Below are 17,200 nucleotides of genomic sequence, written 5' to 3' on the forward strand. Positions count from 1 at the left end.
CCAAACATGCCAAAAATATCAAGCGATGTGTCAGGTGCAAGCTGCAAATAGAAACATAAGGCTTCAAGTATTTGTGAGAAAGTTGAACCTTTGAAAAATCTAGAACTTTAAACCTCCCATACAATGTTGTGTGAAGAATGTGGAATCAAAAAATCTACCATTTACAATCTTCAGAAACAAACATAAAAAGAAAATATTTTTTATTTTAGTTTCTTTTAAATCCAAATTGTGTTTAAAGAATGAGTAAGGGTATTTTTTTCTATGGAAAATCAGTAATAGTATGTGAATTAGAAATTATGGTTTAAAGTTAGATTATCTGTTTTTCAAGATGTATGTATAGTTTAGTTAGTTTATTCGTTTCCTTTTTAGTGAAAATATAAATCAGTGTTCAAGGAGGCATATATTACTGCTTTAAATATGAAAACTTGAAATAAACAACTTTATCCATACTTCGTAACACTCCCCAATCCAGAATCAACTTGGTCCCAAGGAATTCAGATGAGCGAGGTCCTACTGTGCATGAAAAGTTTTCATATTTAAAAAACCAAAATACTAAGTAACCTCTAAAATAAAATAAATTCAAGTTTTCTTAATTCAACCACATATCTGAAATCAATAAGGCACATTCAATGGAATGGAATTGTATTTGATGTTAAAATTGGTCTTGAGAAAAACTTTATAGGTACTAATTAGTGTATCTTTAATTTTGTACTTGACAGTGATGTACACTTCACATGTATTGCCTTGTATTTTCACCCTAATCTGTGAAGCAAATGATGGGCCATAATTATTTACTGGAGTGTATCATTTTATATATTACTATTATTATCCACTTTAATTCTGAGATTAAGTATATATAAATAAAGAATTTTACAGGCATTTCCTCTGATTCTAGAAGTATTAATATGTAATCTAAATTGATGAATATCATTATTGATACTTTTTTCTATGCTAAAAGATATTTTATATTTCTAATTCTATTATATTGGTCTAAAAATGTGCTCCATAAAATGATGCTTGTATGAGCAACTCCGACACGACCCAGGCTCTGTCCCTCTTGTATGAGCAACTGGCATCCAAAACAAAAGTTTGACATAAAATTTAGTTTTTATCCCTAAAAGTCAGTAAGAACATGTAATATCTGCTCAAAAAACAGATTTTATAATTTATAATAACAGACCTGCCAACTCTCCAGATTTTTTGCCCTTCCTCCGGCTCTCCCGATTTGTTAAGAGTTTTTTCCAGATTTTAGTAGAAAATTAATTTTGGAAGGAAATTTTTTTTGAATTCTTTTAGATCAAAATTTTTTAATTTCCCCTGCTCTTTCACAATGTCGTGACATCAATGACTATGATGTCACCGTTGAGGGTTAACACATATAGAGGGCAGCCGTAGTTTGTTCTACCTACCTACTCGGTTGAAGTCGTCACTTCCATCAAGTAGCCATAAAAAAATGTCTTGGTGACTGCATTTAAGCAAACTGGCAACGACGTGACTTTACTTAGCATTTATCTGCAACAATTTTTCAGGGAATCGTCTTGGTTGCCAACATCCCTGTATAATTATTGCATTCTATCAACAGTCATGTGGCAAACACAATAACAGAGACATTGATTGTACACCACCTAATATGAGATACCACTGCAGCTTTTTTTGTCAGTAGCATTATATTTTGAAGGTTTTATTCTCTGATCAAATGTCTTCGAAAAGGAAATATACAACTGCTTTTGAGAGTTCATATATCCAAGATTATCCATCACTGACAGCATCCACGATGATTATATTCTGCTCAGGGGCTATCCAGGACCTGCCTAGGGGTGGGGCACTTTTTCTCAATTGATTTAAAAAAGAAATTTCAGAAAATAAAATTATCACAATTTTTTTGATCGGGTTAGTGGGGAGAAGGGTAATCTCCCCCTCCGGATTTCTGGATTCCAAAATCCCCGGCACATCCCCGTATAGTTTCTTATCATGGCAATAAAATGACAAATATGTGACATGCAAAATTACACTTGCTGGATTTTTGAGTAAATTGCCGGATTTTTGTGTGAAAATTGCAAGTCTTGTACCTCTTGAAGGTTGGCAGGTCTGTAATAAGCAATCACTTTTTAGTATTTATTTAATAATTCATATGAGTGTTGAAAAGCTTTGAATATATCAATCCGCTTTTTAATTCACTTTACATAACCATAGTGAGAGTAGTAATGTCGTTATGTTGTTTATTTAACGAACACCCGGTTTTTATTTTTTTTTTATGTATGCAGTTGGATAAATTTTTTCTTATTTTATTTTTGTATCATTGCCAAATACAAGGCTCAGCTTCGCTCCACTCTGCAGGAGTCAGCAAACCTTTCAGACATACTGCTTGGACTACCTGCCATAATTTTATTACAAATTTACATTACTTATTACATTCAAGACAAACAGCAGTTAAAAGGCAATGAAAGAACAAAGAAAACAAAACAATCACAAAAGATTAATAAACAACAGCAAAAAAAAAACAAAAACATTCCAAACATGAACAAGATAAACGATAAAAAAAAAACAGACTTGATAAAGTTTTAATGGTTGAGACACATGAGTTTTATGCAAGTTCAACTTTTTATCTTATTTCAGTCCTTTGGGATGACAATGAAAAGCACTTTTAGAAAAACATATTGTAAATATAACTTGGCTGAAAATACGTAGAGTATAAATTGATGCTACTGAAAAAAATTCTCAAATGACAATAATTTTTTATTCTATTATTTATTGTTATGGAAAAGAAATCGCATAAGCCAGTGGTTCTCAAAGTGTGCATAGCAGCTCCTAGGGATGTCGCCAACCTTTTTCAGAGGTGTACGGCTGTAAGCTGACGATATTGGTGTGACCCTGTTCGGTGCTTTGGAGGGTTCTTTGTTAGGCTATTTTGGGGAGCAGTGGATGAACCTATATCAAGGAAAGAGAACCGCAAGTGACAAGAGTTTGAGAACCATTGACATAAACTCATTTCGCAATCAAAAATTTCTTTGGCTTTATTTTGTGAAAAGTCGAACTTAAAAATGTGTTAATGCCCTTTTAGTTAAATTTCAAAGTTACAAATTATATTTTTTTTGTATAGTATAAAAAGAAAGGAATGGTGTGGGAACTCTGGAAATCAATCACTAATATACTCACAGAAGAATTTTTTTGTGCTGCTAATGGTGAGTTTTTGAATTTGTTAACCTTTTTGAACCTGAATTACTTTTTAGTGTATTTTTACAAAATTTTTATACCTATAGATAGCTTTTGAAATATTATACATTTAGGAAAAAAGAGGTTTTGTAATAATTTTATGATTAAATTTTGAGGGTGAATTCCTTTTAGTTTTAAAAAATTAAAATAATGGTAATAGAAGAATAACGATAAGAGAAGAAATAAAAATAATAATGAAACCTATATTATTGTATTATTAACCAAAATAATCTACCAACAGTTAGTGAAAGAACACAGATTCACAGGAAAAAAGATAGCACACCCTACTACAAATACAGTAAAATAGTATGCTGAATAAACCAAATTAATCTATACGATAGAAAAATATTATTTATGTGACCATATTAATTGCTTGGTAATGTTGCTGCATTTGTTTTCCCAGTAGCTATGCAACAGTTTTGCGTCCACTCATTGAGTCATGTGTTGTCCTTGAGTGGTTTGCTGGATTCTCCCGTACATAAGCAGTTAGATATATGCCCTTGGAAGGGGGGGGGGTTGGCTGAAGGTGTGCATGAAGATGGATGAGGGGAATTGTTTACTTTTGCCATCGAGAGGCACAAAAGGCTTAGGGGGATGGGGACACCTGAATATGGGAGCTATGTCAGAGCATTATTGTGTTGGTGAAACTTAACAGAGTGCTTGTGTGTGTGTGTGTGTGTCCGTCATTTGGCTTTAGTTTTTAGTAGGTGCTGCCATCTATCCTCCAAATTGCTAATGTGTAGATTTGAAAATTTATGTACATATTTGTGTTGTAGGTCTATGTTATCGTCTTGGCAGCAGGGCTTTTTTCAAAGTAGGGGTAGTAAACTCAAATTTTGAAAATCTTAGAAAATTGTATTTAGCTGATTGCCGCTGTGCGATCCCGGGTTCCATACCCATATTTTCTCTGAAGGCAAAATCTGAGGAGGGTATGGGGGCTTCTGCAACATCTACAGAAGAAGGCCTCCGCACAAAGCTTGTGATGACCCTGAAGAAGGCCATTTTTTTATTGCCATTGGATACACTGCAAAAAAAGGTAAAGATATCGCATGCGTCAGCCTACTATATCCAATGACAATAAGTGAAATGGCCTTCTTCAGTGGTGTCAGGAGCTTTGCATGGAGGCCTTCTATAGGCGGTGTTGGCTCATGCCCCATTTCTCAAGATCTAAAATTAAAAACTATTTTTAAATTTTTGTAGAAAATATTGAAAGAAAAAACATTTTTATATACTGTTAATTTAAAATCCTTTTTTTGAACCTTAGTGACCAGGGCTTTACTAATTGGAAAAAAAAATAGGCGTCAGAAAAGGTCATAGCACCCAGTATTTTTTTGGTGGTGGTAGTTTATCATTGTCTTTTATGGGACTTAGGGACTCTTTTCTGTGTTAGCAGACACGCTGACATAATTTCTGATAATTTTGTGCTGCCCAAGACTTTTCAATTCAGTTATCATACATATGAAAAAAATTAGGCAGAGATATCAATTTTCTTATTCACCTGGCGCCTGGGATTTGTCAAGTCCTGTTAGTGACCCAAAACTTTGGAATAAATCCTTGTGCCCCTTGAAAGGCCGATTCTGCATACACACCCCTGATTTTTGCGATGTGTAATGGCGATGACTGCATATCGGCTAGATGACAAGACTGGATATTCAAGGTAGTTTTTACAGATTTGGTTTTCTTTTAAACCCCAATGATCTTGGAAAATTTTTTACAATTTCAATGGACATTCCAATCCTTTACAATTTTTCAAAAAACGTGCATTCCTAATCTAATAGGTAGGAAACAAATGTACGTTGTATAGATGCTGTCTTTGAATGCCAGTAGATAGCCATGAAATTATCACAATTTCCAGTATGTAACCCACAGGGGAAAACTCTCAGAAATTAGAAATTTGGTATATGGTTCTTCACGTGCAGAGAAGACGACGAAACTCCACTTCCCCAAAGCAGAATGCTTTGCATTGTTCTGCAATGAACCATTGGCTGACTGGAAATGTTTCTGCAGTAAAATTTCCCATAATAGTGTTTCTTACATTTCCCTTAAAATTCTTCCAGATTGTTCTGCGATGTATGTCGCAGATTTCGGCATATTCCGCTTTGAGGCTCCACTTCACTATGTAGGACGTTGCGTACATAGTGCATTCTCTATCACAAGAAGGAACTACTTTGGTGATCATCAGGTGATGCTAAGTGAAGTAGTAAATGCAGCCAGCATTTATAACTTGGTAAATTTTCTTAATTGTACTAAACACCTGAACTCATGGTGAGTACCAATTCTCTGCTCTGATTCAAACTGTCATCTGTTATTTTTTAATAACCTCATGTTGAGTTTCCGGCCATATCTCTAGTAGATCTCTTCTGCTCCTTTTTCTCTTAAAAGGGTATTGCAGATAGGAGCAGCCTCCTCATTTATTTAGATATGATCGACATTGTTTGAACCTGTCCTATTTACAAGTTCTCATAGTCACAAAATGGGAAATCTCCACAGAATGATACTTCTTCGCATCTTCTTCTTCTTTATTATCCATAATTTATGTTATAATACTTGGTGTCAGAGCAATGGGCAGAATTGCTTAAGCTGTTCCCTCTTGGGACACCAATGATTGATGATATGGCCCTTCATTCAGGGATGCAAATATATATATCTTATTCTTGAACAACCAACGGGTTATATCAATACAATACAGTAAATTGCTTCATTTGTACTTCAAAGTAGTAAAACTACTTTTCAAGGTCACCTGATCATAATAGACAGTGGAAAGAGGGAAAAAAGAAAATGTTTTTTTTTCTTAGTACTATTTTTTTTATTCTTGGAACTAGGAAAGAAGGCATCCCGCAGGACATGCGAACCAAATTTTTGTGTTTATTTTCGAAATTACAGGTATTTAATGCCCTATTATAGGGCATTAAATACCTGTAATTTAGTATTGGCTAATTTACTATAGGCTATAGTACGTCAGCTGCACCTTTGGATGGTACAGTTTAGGATTTGAAACTGGAAGCCTTCACCCTTTCATCTTATTTCTTTCCCAAGTAATGCTGTAGAAGATGAATTGAATTTTCAACAAATGTTTCCCATTAATATTTTTTGAAAATTTTTATATTGCAATGCAATTACAGTATTATTTTGAAGCAACAGTAATTTTCCCAATTTGAATTTCGGGAATGAGAAATTGTAAAAAAATTCCTAAGAACTGGTGGGAAGGAATGCTCTTCGGAAACCCTACTCATGAATTAATCAATCTTGTCATCTGGCAGATTTCAGGGAGGTTCTTTTAAGTAATCCGAGAGATCTGTTCCTTTATTATGCAGCAGTTTCTTTGGGGGGGGGGGGAAGAGGGAGTAGGAAATTTTTGAACACTTTTCTTATAATACAAGCTGTATTTGTTTTAATTATGCATGAATTTGTTTTATTTTTAATTGTTTTGCAAGTGTTTCAAATAAGTTCATATTTCAACCAAATTAGATATTTTAATGTTTCTTCCATCATATTTTGTTTTTTAGAGTCAACATACATCAAACAAGCATTTGAAGTAGAATTTCCCAAACTTCTTTGCATGTTCAATACATTTCTTATGGGATTATATGATACAGGTTTTGATTTGAAAAGTTTTGATGATCCTGTTATAATGCTAGATTGTGATAAGGAAAAGAAGGTTTTGGATTCACCATCCAGGTATGTCATTCTTTTTGAAATTTTATAGGGGGCAGGTTTGTTTTTTTTTATAGGACCAGCCCTATTGAATCAATAAAATATAATCATCATATCTTATTCAAGTACAGAAGCCACAACACAGGAAAATTGCCTTATGAGGTGGCGGAGAAAAAATGCCCATAAAATATGCCATGTAAAATATAACTAAAATATAGCAACCCAATATGAAAGCATATATCATGAAAATAATGATATATAATACACTGTCCATAAAAAAGAGATTATGGTTATCTTATCTAAGTATGGATAGCTTCTCTCGATTTACCCCACTATGTTTATCGTACGTCTTTTTTGAACGTATCAATTGTGTTAGAATTTGCAACCCCCTGAGGTAACCTGTTCCATTTATTAACAACCCTATTAATGGAAAACTCCCTTCGACACCACAACCTGAAGTTGTCCCTTATAAAACGATACTGGTTTCTCCTTGTCAAAGTAGTTGATTGATGGTGTTTTAATAACTCATGGTTCATTTTATCCATCAAGTAAAAACTTTAAACCCTTCGACCATATCTCTGACACCTGCATTATTCCATTATAAACATATTCAATTCTCTGTACCCTCTCAACCAAGTCTATGTCCCTTATGTAGGTATGGTCTCCAAAACCTTACGGCATACTTCGGTCCAGGGCAAACTAAACCTCAGAAAAATGTGAGAATGACTTTAGGAGAATGCGAAGATACCTTTTTAAGAAGGCACAAGACTGTTGAACATAGGGAAATTGGGCAATAAGTAACATGTTCAAAATTCCATAAGTCATATATAAGTTTTTTTTTCTTCAAATTTTTGTACAATATCTTAAAGGGTTTCTATTCTTTACTGTACTTGCTTCACATTTTAAAAAAGTATTGTGGTTTTTTTTTTTGTAATTTGAAATGAAATTGAGAAAAATATTGTCAAAATTAGGGTATTGTCAAACACATATCCTTGCTGAGCACATGATTTCATTTTCATTTATGCATATTTTTAACAAAAGAAAATGTTTTGTATTTAGAATTGACTGTTCAATAGAATGAAGCAGCCATTTGAAGATATGTTTATTGAAAGTTTTTAAAAATTCAATTTTTATGAATTTTTTCAAATTTTATAAAACTTTTAAATTTAAATGTATCAACACAATTGTGGTTCATTCTATGCACCTATCAAAGGAGCACGTTCCTACCAAATTTCAGTCATTAGAAAATGAGTTCATGAGATGTCATGCACCCAATAGTCAAAAAACACATTTTGAGGAGACACATTTAAAGATTAGGAAACAAATTCTTATTAAATTATCTTTTCCCAAACCAAAAACGTCTCATAAAATTGAAAAATCATTCAGAGTTTAAGAATTTGAGCATTTGTTTATCATCATGATTTTAATACCTTTTTTGTTATTTCAAATGTTTCAGAGGTTTGTGACTTCATGCACTTGAGATAAAGCGAGGCAGAAAAAGCCACCAGTTGCGCTGCTAGTTAGTCAATGATACACTTAAAGTTGTTTTTATGTTGTGGTTTATACATTCAATTTGCATGTGGCCATCTGGTTGGCCTATGTCATTCACGAGCTATTAGTTGATTCTTGACGCCAGCCATGTACGGTGCCTTTCAACATATATGCACTCCAAGGTTGAAACATTCTATCTGCTTCCATAGCTTAGATGGTTAGATGGTAGAGCACTCGTCTGCCAAGCGAGAGACCAGGGTTTGAGTCCCTGTGGGGGCAGTGATGAATTTTCTTCCTTGTAATCTTCATCTCCACAAATAACCAGTCTCTCAATGAATCTTGTATAGTAGTCTTTTTATGACAAACTTTTGTGCAAGGAAGTTATCTGTGGAGAAAATCCAGTTTACTACTTTTTTTATATCAGCAGAATAAAATATATCACAAACACCATAGTGTCTTTCTCTCTCCCCCCGCCCCATTATCATATCACAATTGACAAAATACACTTTTATATGCTTTTTACATTATTAAGTTGTTATGGGGAGGGGGGTAAAAAAGTATAACATGATTCCACAATTATCAGTGTTTCCCAAAGTGGACAATATCTCCCTTGGAGGCGATGCAGCAGACCAGGGAATGGTAGAAGCTAAGTTTAAAGCATGGGATCTTATGAGACAATTTAAAAAAGGAGGGGCAACAATAAGAAATAATTTGAAGGGAGAGAATGAGAAAACTAAGGTTGGAAATTCTGCACTACATAATGAAATTATTGCTAGAGTACCAGCATCTATATTAATTTACCTCTACTTTGAGAATTATTTCCCTATAACAAATTTTTTGATGGAGTAAACTGACTTAATCACGGATCAATATCATATATACACTATATTTTTAGAATAAGCCCACTGCTCTGAAAAAGCATTAGAAATTTTTTTATTTAACATTGCCAGTGTATTGTATAAGCACTGCAATAAAAGTACAATGAATTTTTTAAATAACGCTCAAGTTCAATGCATAACAAACTTATGAACTTAACAACAGGCTATCCTGAAAAATGTGAACTCATGTCATTATTCTCATTGCTTTTGCTCTCACATAAAGCTAAATGTGTTCATTTGCAATGGCCAAACAGCATAGTACTTTCATTCTTGATCCGCTACTACATTCTCACTGCAACTGATTTTATGTTCTTGAAATGCTGGAGTTAAAAAATTGCCAAGCATTTTTTTTCTTTCATTCAAAAACTTATTTTAAAGCAGAAGTTCTTGAGCCTATTTTGCCCACTACTGTCCTGAAAATATTTCTTAACACTCCTGTTTGAGGAATGCACAATTTTTAACCCTTATAATGGTTATATTTTCCTTCTTTCAGTGAAACACATTTTTTCTTTCCTAGCAAAGGTGTATCAAAAGTGGAATTCATGATCATATCAAGGAACCAGAGGAAAAGAGATTATTCTAGTTAGATTTTATTTTCAAATATATTCTTGGTTTCAGAACAGGTTTACGAGATAGTTTGATAAATGGAGTCGGGGGATGTATATGAGTGGATATTTGTCACATTAGAGTAGGTAGCAATTTTCAGTCAAAGAGCGAGCGAGTCAAAGAGCGATTTGTTTTAATTTATTCCTTGTTTTAAAACAAGGGTCAGGGTTTTTTCTCCCACCAACTCTATCACCCATGCACAAATCAGACGCAGAATGAAACATATATCAAATAAAAAATTAGAAATTAAATCTCAAGTGTAAAATCTTGTCAAAAAAGAGCTATTGTGTATAATATATAATTGACAAAGGAATGTATAATGCCAAATAAACAGCTAGCAAACTATATAATGCTGAATTATCATGGATGTAAGCTTATATCCAGTCCATGAGCTGGAGCACAATGCTCAATATTTTACCACCATTTCAATAATATGTATAGAAATATTGGGTTTGCCAGCCTACCCCCCAATATTTTTGAGCCCTCCCAATTTTTTTCAATAACTTCACGCCTTCGCGTATTGTACTAGATATTATTTATAATTTGATAATATACTAGTCTGTTTCAAATTCTCGCACTCTGACCCCTCTCAAGCAGAGGAAAAAAAAGTAAAAAATGGACTTCAAATATAAAACATGTTTTTATCTACTCATACAAAAAATTCTTAAGGTTACATTCTTATCTCAAATCTGTGAACACACTTGGCAAGCGAAAAAATTGTGTTTTGCATTTCTTTGATAGATCTTCCGACTTAGATAACATCAGAAACTTTAGACAGGTTAAAGAAACCATGGCTACTGTATTGTACTTGCAAAAATGATCCCCACAATGGGTCATTTTAATGCACCATCCTCACTTAGGATAGTATTAACCACTTTTGGAAACTGTTCCAGAGCATATTCTAGTTATTATGCTTCTCAATTTCTCTAAGTTTTTTAGCTGCTTGATCAATGATGCTATTGTTACAAAAGACAAGAATGGAGAAAAAATGTTAGGAAGACCATTACACCTTTCATAAGGTAATTTTCTAGTTAACAATCAAAGCCTTATAGGGATTTGTTTCTTTCGTCAGTTAAAATAGCTAATCATCTCCTTTTTTTAATGAGAAAAACTTGATACAAATTAAATTCTCAAGTGAGAGAAGCAACATCATACTTGTGAGGAAAAATTAGGACTTTGAAAGTTTATATGAATAGGCTTTCTTTGTATTTACTTTCATCATTTTAAATGTTTTCAAGTTTAATAAATCTTATTTTTTATTGTTATAGGTGTAGTGGTAAGGCTGAAGAAGCTTTGAGAAAAGCGTTGTTGCCTTTTGAAAATGCCTATTTATGTCGGTGCCTTTCACGTCTGACTGATTCTGTAAATGTGATTTATGCCAGTGACGAACGGAACCTTCCTACCGTGGAGGATATCAATGGAATTTTAAAAGCTGTGAAATGGTGAATATAATTTTTTTAAATTTAACCTTCATGTTTCAGGTATCCTGAGAAAATGTGTACGGACTTACACACCACCTTTTTATGTTGTGCCATAAGTTAAATTTGGCCTTCTGTAGTGCTTTACTTGTTTTTCCTGCCATTAATGTGACTTTTTTTTACGTACCCCTAAACATCCCTTCATGTATTCATGAGGTTATCTGTACCAAAAGTTGGAAACCACTCTCTTAGACTAACATAATGTACTCTGCTATTAATGAATTGAGATATTTTGTGCTAACTTTTTTTCTGACTAATAATTAATTTAATAATGACCCTAGCACAATAGTCTGAAATCAATTATGTTTGTTTCCAAAAATAGTGAAATGCTCATGTAACAATACTCAATGGACTAGAGAATCATATCATTATAAAGGAGCTATGATTATACAGCCAATGCTCGTTATAACAGCCCCACGTTATACCATTTTCGGACGATGGGGGATCTGGAAATTTTGCCCCAACATTTTGTCCCTGGAATGTTTTGTCCCCATTCCATTTGACCTCTGATATGTTTCGTCTCCCAAAAATTTTGCACCTAACATTTCACCTGCCCTGAACATATGAGTGACTGAGTTAGTATGAAATTGACTGTAGGAGTAAGTTAGTGACTGTACAAATGACTGAGTGATGGAATAAGTGAACACATGAGTGACCGTATCTGTGAGAGTACAATTGACTGTACGTGTATGAGTGTGACCATATAGGTTTCCAAGTGAGTGTTTGACCATATGAGTGACCAAGTGAGTGATTGAGCACATGAGTGGCCAAGTGATTCACTGTATGAGTGACCACATGAATGGGCAAGTGAGTGGCTGCATGAGTGTCCAAGTGAGTAACCATACAATTAACAAAGTAAGTGACCGAACGAGTGGTGAAGTTAAGTGACTGTTTGAGTATGTGAGTGAATGACCAAGTGAGTGACTGTATGAGTGACAGAATGACCAAGTGAGTGACTGTATGAGTGACAGAATGACCAAGTGAGTGACCACATGGTTGACAAAGTGAGTGATCGAATGAATGTGAGTGACCACATGGTTGACCAAGTGAGTGCATCATCTTTGCAGACATTCAAAGATGATTCCCCTCTTATATGTGGTTATGTAGTACTTTAATGGGCCCTAAGAATTTGGAATTTACACACACACAGTGAAGCATAAAATATGTTCACTCATACGATCAGGGCAGGTGAAATGTGAGGGAGTAAATTTTGAATTGACTTGATCACTCATAGTGTCACTCACATGGTCAGGGCAGGCAAAATGTTGGGGTAAATGTCCAACTTACTTGATCATTCATATGGTCACTTGCACCCAGGGCCGGATCTACACATTTTTCAAGTGTAAGCAAATATTTTGGCACCCTTCCGCCCCCTCCTCTCCCAATGTTTAACGAACGTGCTTACGTTGCTAGCACAAGCTTATGATGTTGACTGTCTCCTTTCTACTGTTAAGCATGGAGGGGGATCAGTGATGTTGTGGGGTACGATGTCTCACTGTAGTCTCACCCACTTGTTGTCCTGGATGGGCGGGTTAATGCATCAGTTTATGTCAGTATTCTGGCTGACCATCTTCATCCAATGGTGCAATATTTGTTCCCAGATTCTTGACCTGTGTTCCAAGATGATAATTCACCCTTTTACACTGCTGGAATTGTCGGACTGGCTTGATGAACACGATTATGAACAGCAACACTTCGTGTGGCCTGCTCAGTCCCCTGATCTTAATATAATTGAACTTTTGTGGGGTATTTTGGAGGCCAAACTACATAGTAGGTTTCCACCTCCAAAGACATGTTCTGAATTGATTTTTTTTGCAGGAATGGTGGCTACGTATCCTTGCGACTGTTGTGCATGATTTGCATTTGTCCATCCCACAATGGATACAAGCTGTAATTAATGCAAAAGGAGGGCCAACCGCCTATTAATAAAGATTTTTTGTCAAGTCGTTTCACAGGTGGTCATATTATTTTGTCCAACCCCTGTATATATATATATATAAATACAGATGTTTCTCCGCCCCATTTTTTATCAATGGTGTATGTAGAATAAGTTTTTGGCCGATCTAGCCATCTTTCTTTCTTTGATCCTTTCAGTCATGTTTTTTTTTCCCTTTACTTTTTAAAAAAAATGTGTCTAGGCACCATATAGAAAGCTAACACCTCTTGGAGTAACAATACATCCGAAGGATACAATAATTATTAAACAGTAACCTGCATATATTCATGAATGTCTGTTTCTTTCAAAAATGACAGCAGTACCAATAGTCTGAAAATGTACCTGGTATGCCTTAAAATAACAGACACCCAAAAATTACTTTTGGTTAAAATAACTATAATAAGGTTCATAAACTAATAATAAGGTTCAGCTAGCAATAATTGGCTTGTTAACGGGATCCCGAAAAGGTGGCAAGATTCCCGGAAAATACTTGGGTGCATTTTGTGTGTGGGTTCCAGTAAGAGAAATCCTAGTGAGGAGTGATTGTGACTGTGGCGTTAGCAGCAGTCTGACAGTTGATGGACAAGTCTTTTTGTGGGGAAGGGGTGTCTGTTCAATGTTCTATCACTGTTGGCTCAGTTCACCATGTTTGGCATCAAATGGATTGATGTTATATCACCATTCTCAATTCTCAAAGATTTGACCTTGTTGTCCTTATTACTGTATTGTATAGTAATATTTTCTCTGAAAATATTCATCTTTGAAACAAAACCTAAGAAATCGCCCCCCCCCTTGCAACCACATAGTTCACAGGATTCAAGATCTGGCCCTGCTCACACCATCATTCGTATGTGCACACATACATACCGTCAGGACAGGTTAAATGTCAGGGAGTAAAAAAATGTCCAGCTTACTTGATCACTGATAGGGCCTCTCATATTGTCACTCATACAGTCAGGGCAGGTGAAATGTCAAGGGTAAATTTCTAGTTCACTTCATCATTCATAGGGTCACTCACTTGGTCACCCATATGATCAGGGTAGGCAAAATATCACAGGCAAATGTCCAACTCGCTTGATCACTAATACAGTCACTTGGTCCATCATTCATATGTTCACTCATACGGTCAGGGCAGGCAAAATGTTGGGGCCAAATGTACCTAGGACGAAACGTGCTAAGAGTGAGATGTCTGGGGCAAAATTTTTCCATGAACGGACAATGGAGTGGGTCATTATAATGAGCGTTGACTGTAGATAGATTATATTAGCACTGTGAAAGTGCATCAGGACTAGAGAGTAATATCGTTATGCAGAATTTTCGCAGAAATCGGAAAGCATTGATGTAGAATAGTCTTAAGAAAATGTTTTGAGATAAGGATATGATAGTCTTCTTTTGATACAAAAGCCTGTCAAGTCATGCTGCATCAAACAAATGAATGTAAGTAGAAAGATGTGTTGTAACACACAAGTCTAAAGCTGGATCCATACCAGCAGAATTACGCAGAATCATGTAATGCCAAAACCTGTTTTTGAGGTATGGCCGTGCGCAGCACAAGTGATTTTAATGGTTGATTTTGCATAGCCACACCCCAAAACCATTTTTTTGCACTGCAGAATTCTGCGTAGGACCGGCTTTATATGCATATATGACTAGATTAATAAATGTATTATAATACTAGTGGAATTTTAAAAATGTGCATGATTATGCTAATAACTATTTGTAAATACTATCAATTCTCTAATCAGTGGCTCCCAAACCTTTGCCACCTGTGGCTTCCTTATGTCAGTCAAAGTTTACCCATTGCTCCTTGGAATAGTGCAATAAAGAACCCCTTCAAAACACTAAACAAGCGCTCATTATCCAAATCTCATCACGATGCTCCTGAGAATGGTTTGGAAACACTCCTAGGAGCAGTGGCACACACTTTGAGAACTGCTGCCCTATATAATGAAGTTGCTTGAATCCATAAAAAATATTGTTTCATAGAGACTTTTCTAAATACAGTCACACAACACTTGTTATAACGACCCCCATTGAAAATGGGTGTTATATTGTAAGGTCGTTATATCAAAAGGAAAAACATATTGGTTATTCATCCTATGAAAACAATTGGGACTTACGGTCATTGTAATGGAATAGTTGTCATAACATGGGGTTATTATAATGAGTGTTGACTGTATAAAACACTGGGAAAAAGTTAGAATTACCCAAAATTTGAATTATCCAAATAATCTATTCTGGATCCATAAAATAACTAAAAATTGCAGCTCACTAAAATCCTTTTTCAGTTAAAAAAATGAAATTTCTGAAATTAAGTGCTTATAGCAAGTATAAATTACATTATATATATCTCTCTCAATATTTGAGTTTGTTTGTAATTGTTAAATAATATGATGTGTAACTGTTTAAAACAATATACAGTATAAATGTAAATAACCTAAGTGAACCGTTAATTTATCTGTTGAATTTTCATTATTGGTCCACCTATAGGTAGATTGACATTCTGTTGTTGCACAAACTATTTTAAAAAGCTTCATCCCCAAATTTTATTTATTTTTTACACTTCTCCACAATCCTTTACAGTCACATTCAACTCAAATTCTTTCAATGAACATTCCTTGCTTTTCAATAATGTCGAGACTTCTGAAGATGAAAGTACATATTGCTTGAATATTACTACATTTCTTTTACCTTTTTCTAACAACTTTATGATTTCTATTTCATCTTTGATTGATAAAACTTTTCTTTCAGATATCCGCTCCCCTCCCTCAAAAACTGAAGGCAACACAAACACCCCGAAAAAGAAAAATTCTAGTAATGATAAAAATTCCATTAATGATTCATAGGACACACCTTACTCAAGCATGTTGAGTTTGCATTAAAGGTTAAGAAACAGTGAATAAGCCATTTAAAAAAATTCTGATTGGTCAGTTTCTCATGTTTACTATTCAAGCTCATCAGTTTCCCCTCCTTTCAGGACAAAATGTTGTGTGTTCATTGGCAGCAAACCTTAATGACAAGGCCTTAGGCCATGGTGCTAGGTCTTTTGCAATTCTCTTAAGATTTCCTGTCTATTTTGTCTTTTTTTTTTACACTTTTTTATTTTTTCATTAAATCCAAGCTATGGAGATAAACTTTCTTGCTAAAAGGGAAAAAATTACTATGCAATTAGCAATGCACCAAACCAAATACTTTAATTTGCTTGTTAAACCCAGACCATTGTTCTATGTGGGCTCGTTAGTAGTGGATCTGACTGTGAATGTAAGTGGCGCACTCTAAATCCGCTCTCTTGGCAAGCAGCGTTTGAGAGTTGTTCGAGTAAAGAAGTAATTGTGATGTCGTTCATGCGGAGTATGTGATTTTGTAGGCGCGGTTTTCCCCACCAATGTAAATTTATATTCTCTTGTAAATAAATTTAGTATATTGAACCATTCAATCCTAATGATTGTATTTGTTGCATAAATTTTAACCAGGTAAACCTTCAACTTCCATGACTCAGCATGATGCTCTTGACCAGAAATGCAGAAATTTGGAAGAAATGCAAGGGTGTGGGCCGTCTTAAAATATCTTTATGTCTATAAATTCATAGGTGGTACATCCAGCCTGATGAGGGGCCTCAGAACACAACATTTGGCTGCTCATTACCTCTCATTCTTCTTGGCGAGATCTTTAACAAAATTCTTTTCACAGTCTAGCTATGCTTTCCTTCCTTTTCACACTCTAGCTCTGCTTTCCTCCCTTTTCACACTCTAGCTCTGCTTTCCTCCCTTTTTCTTTTTCTCTTCTGGAAACAGATTTCTTTTCTCTTTCTTTGTCTGTACTGTACCTGATCATATGGTGTTTGAATGATGTCATTCTAAGACTGTAGGGTTGCAGGATTTTTAAATTCATTCTTAGTCTCTTGGTGTTCAAAATATTAATATTAAATTTTTTTTGAGTGACCC

The 17,200-nt window shown here is 34.8% G+C and overlaps 1 protein-coding gene and 1 non-coding gene across 2 annotated transcripts in view; both read left to right on the forward strand.

The window, feature by feature from the left end:
• The window catches only part of fws (Conserved oligomeric Golgi complex subunit 5 four way stop), an 84,753-nt gene that overhangs the window by 26,987 nt on the left and 40,566 nt on the right, over nt 1–17,200 (forward strand). Inside the window, exons 9-11 of the mRNA XM_089238974.1 lie at nt 3,101–3,182; nt 6,720–6,891; nt 11,111–11,284. Coding sequence (XP_089095100.1) covers nt 3,101–3,182; nt 6,720–6,891; nt 11,111–11,284 — 428 coding nt within the window. The remainder of the gene's footprint in view (nt 1–3,100; nt 3,183–6,719; nt 6,892–11,110; nt 11,285–17,200) is intronic.
• On the forward strand, nt 8,558–8,637 carry TRNAG-GCC (transfer RNA glycine (anticodon GCC)). The gene has a single exon. It is a non-coding gene; the product is annotated as a tRNA-Gly (tRNA).

Source organism: Pholcus phalangioides, unplaced genomic scaffold, assembly GCF_987345545.1.
Source record: "Pholcus phalangioides strain wild (caught in Gottingen) unplaced genomic scaffold, Ppha-v1.0 ptg000011l_1, whole genome shotgun sequence".
NCBI lineage: Eukaryota > Metazoa > Arthropoda > Arachnida > Araneae > Pholcidae > Pholcus > Pholcus phalangioides.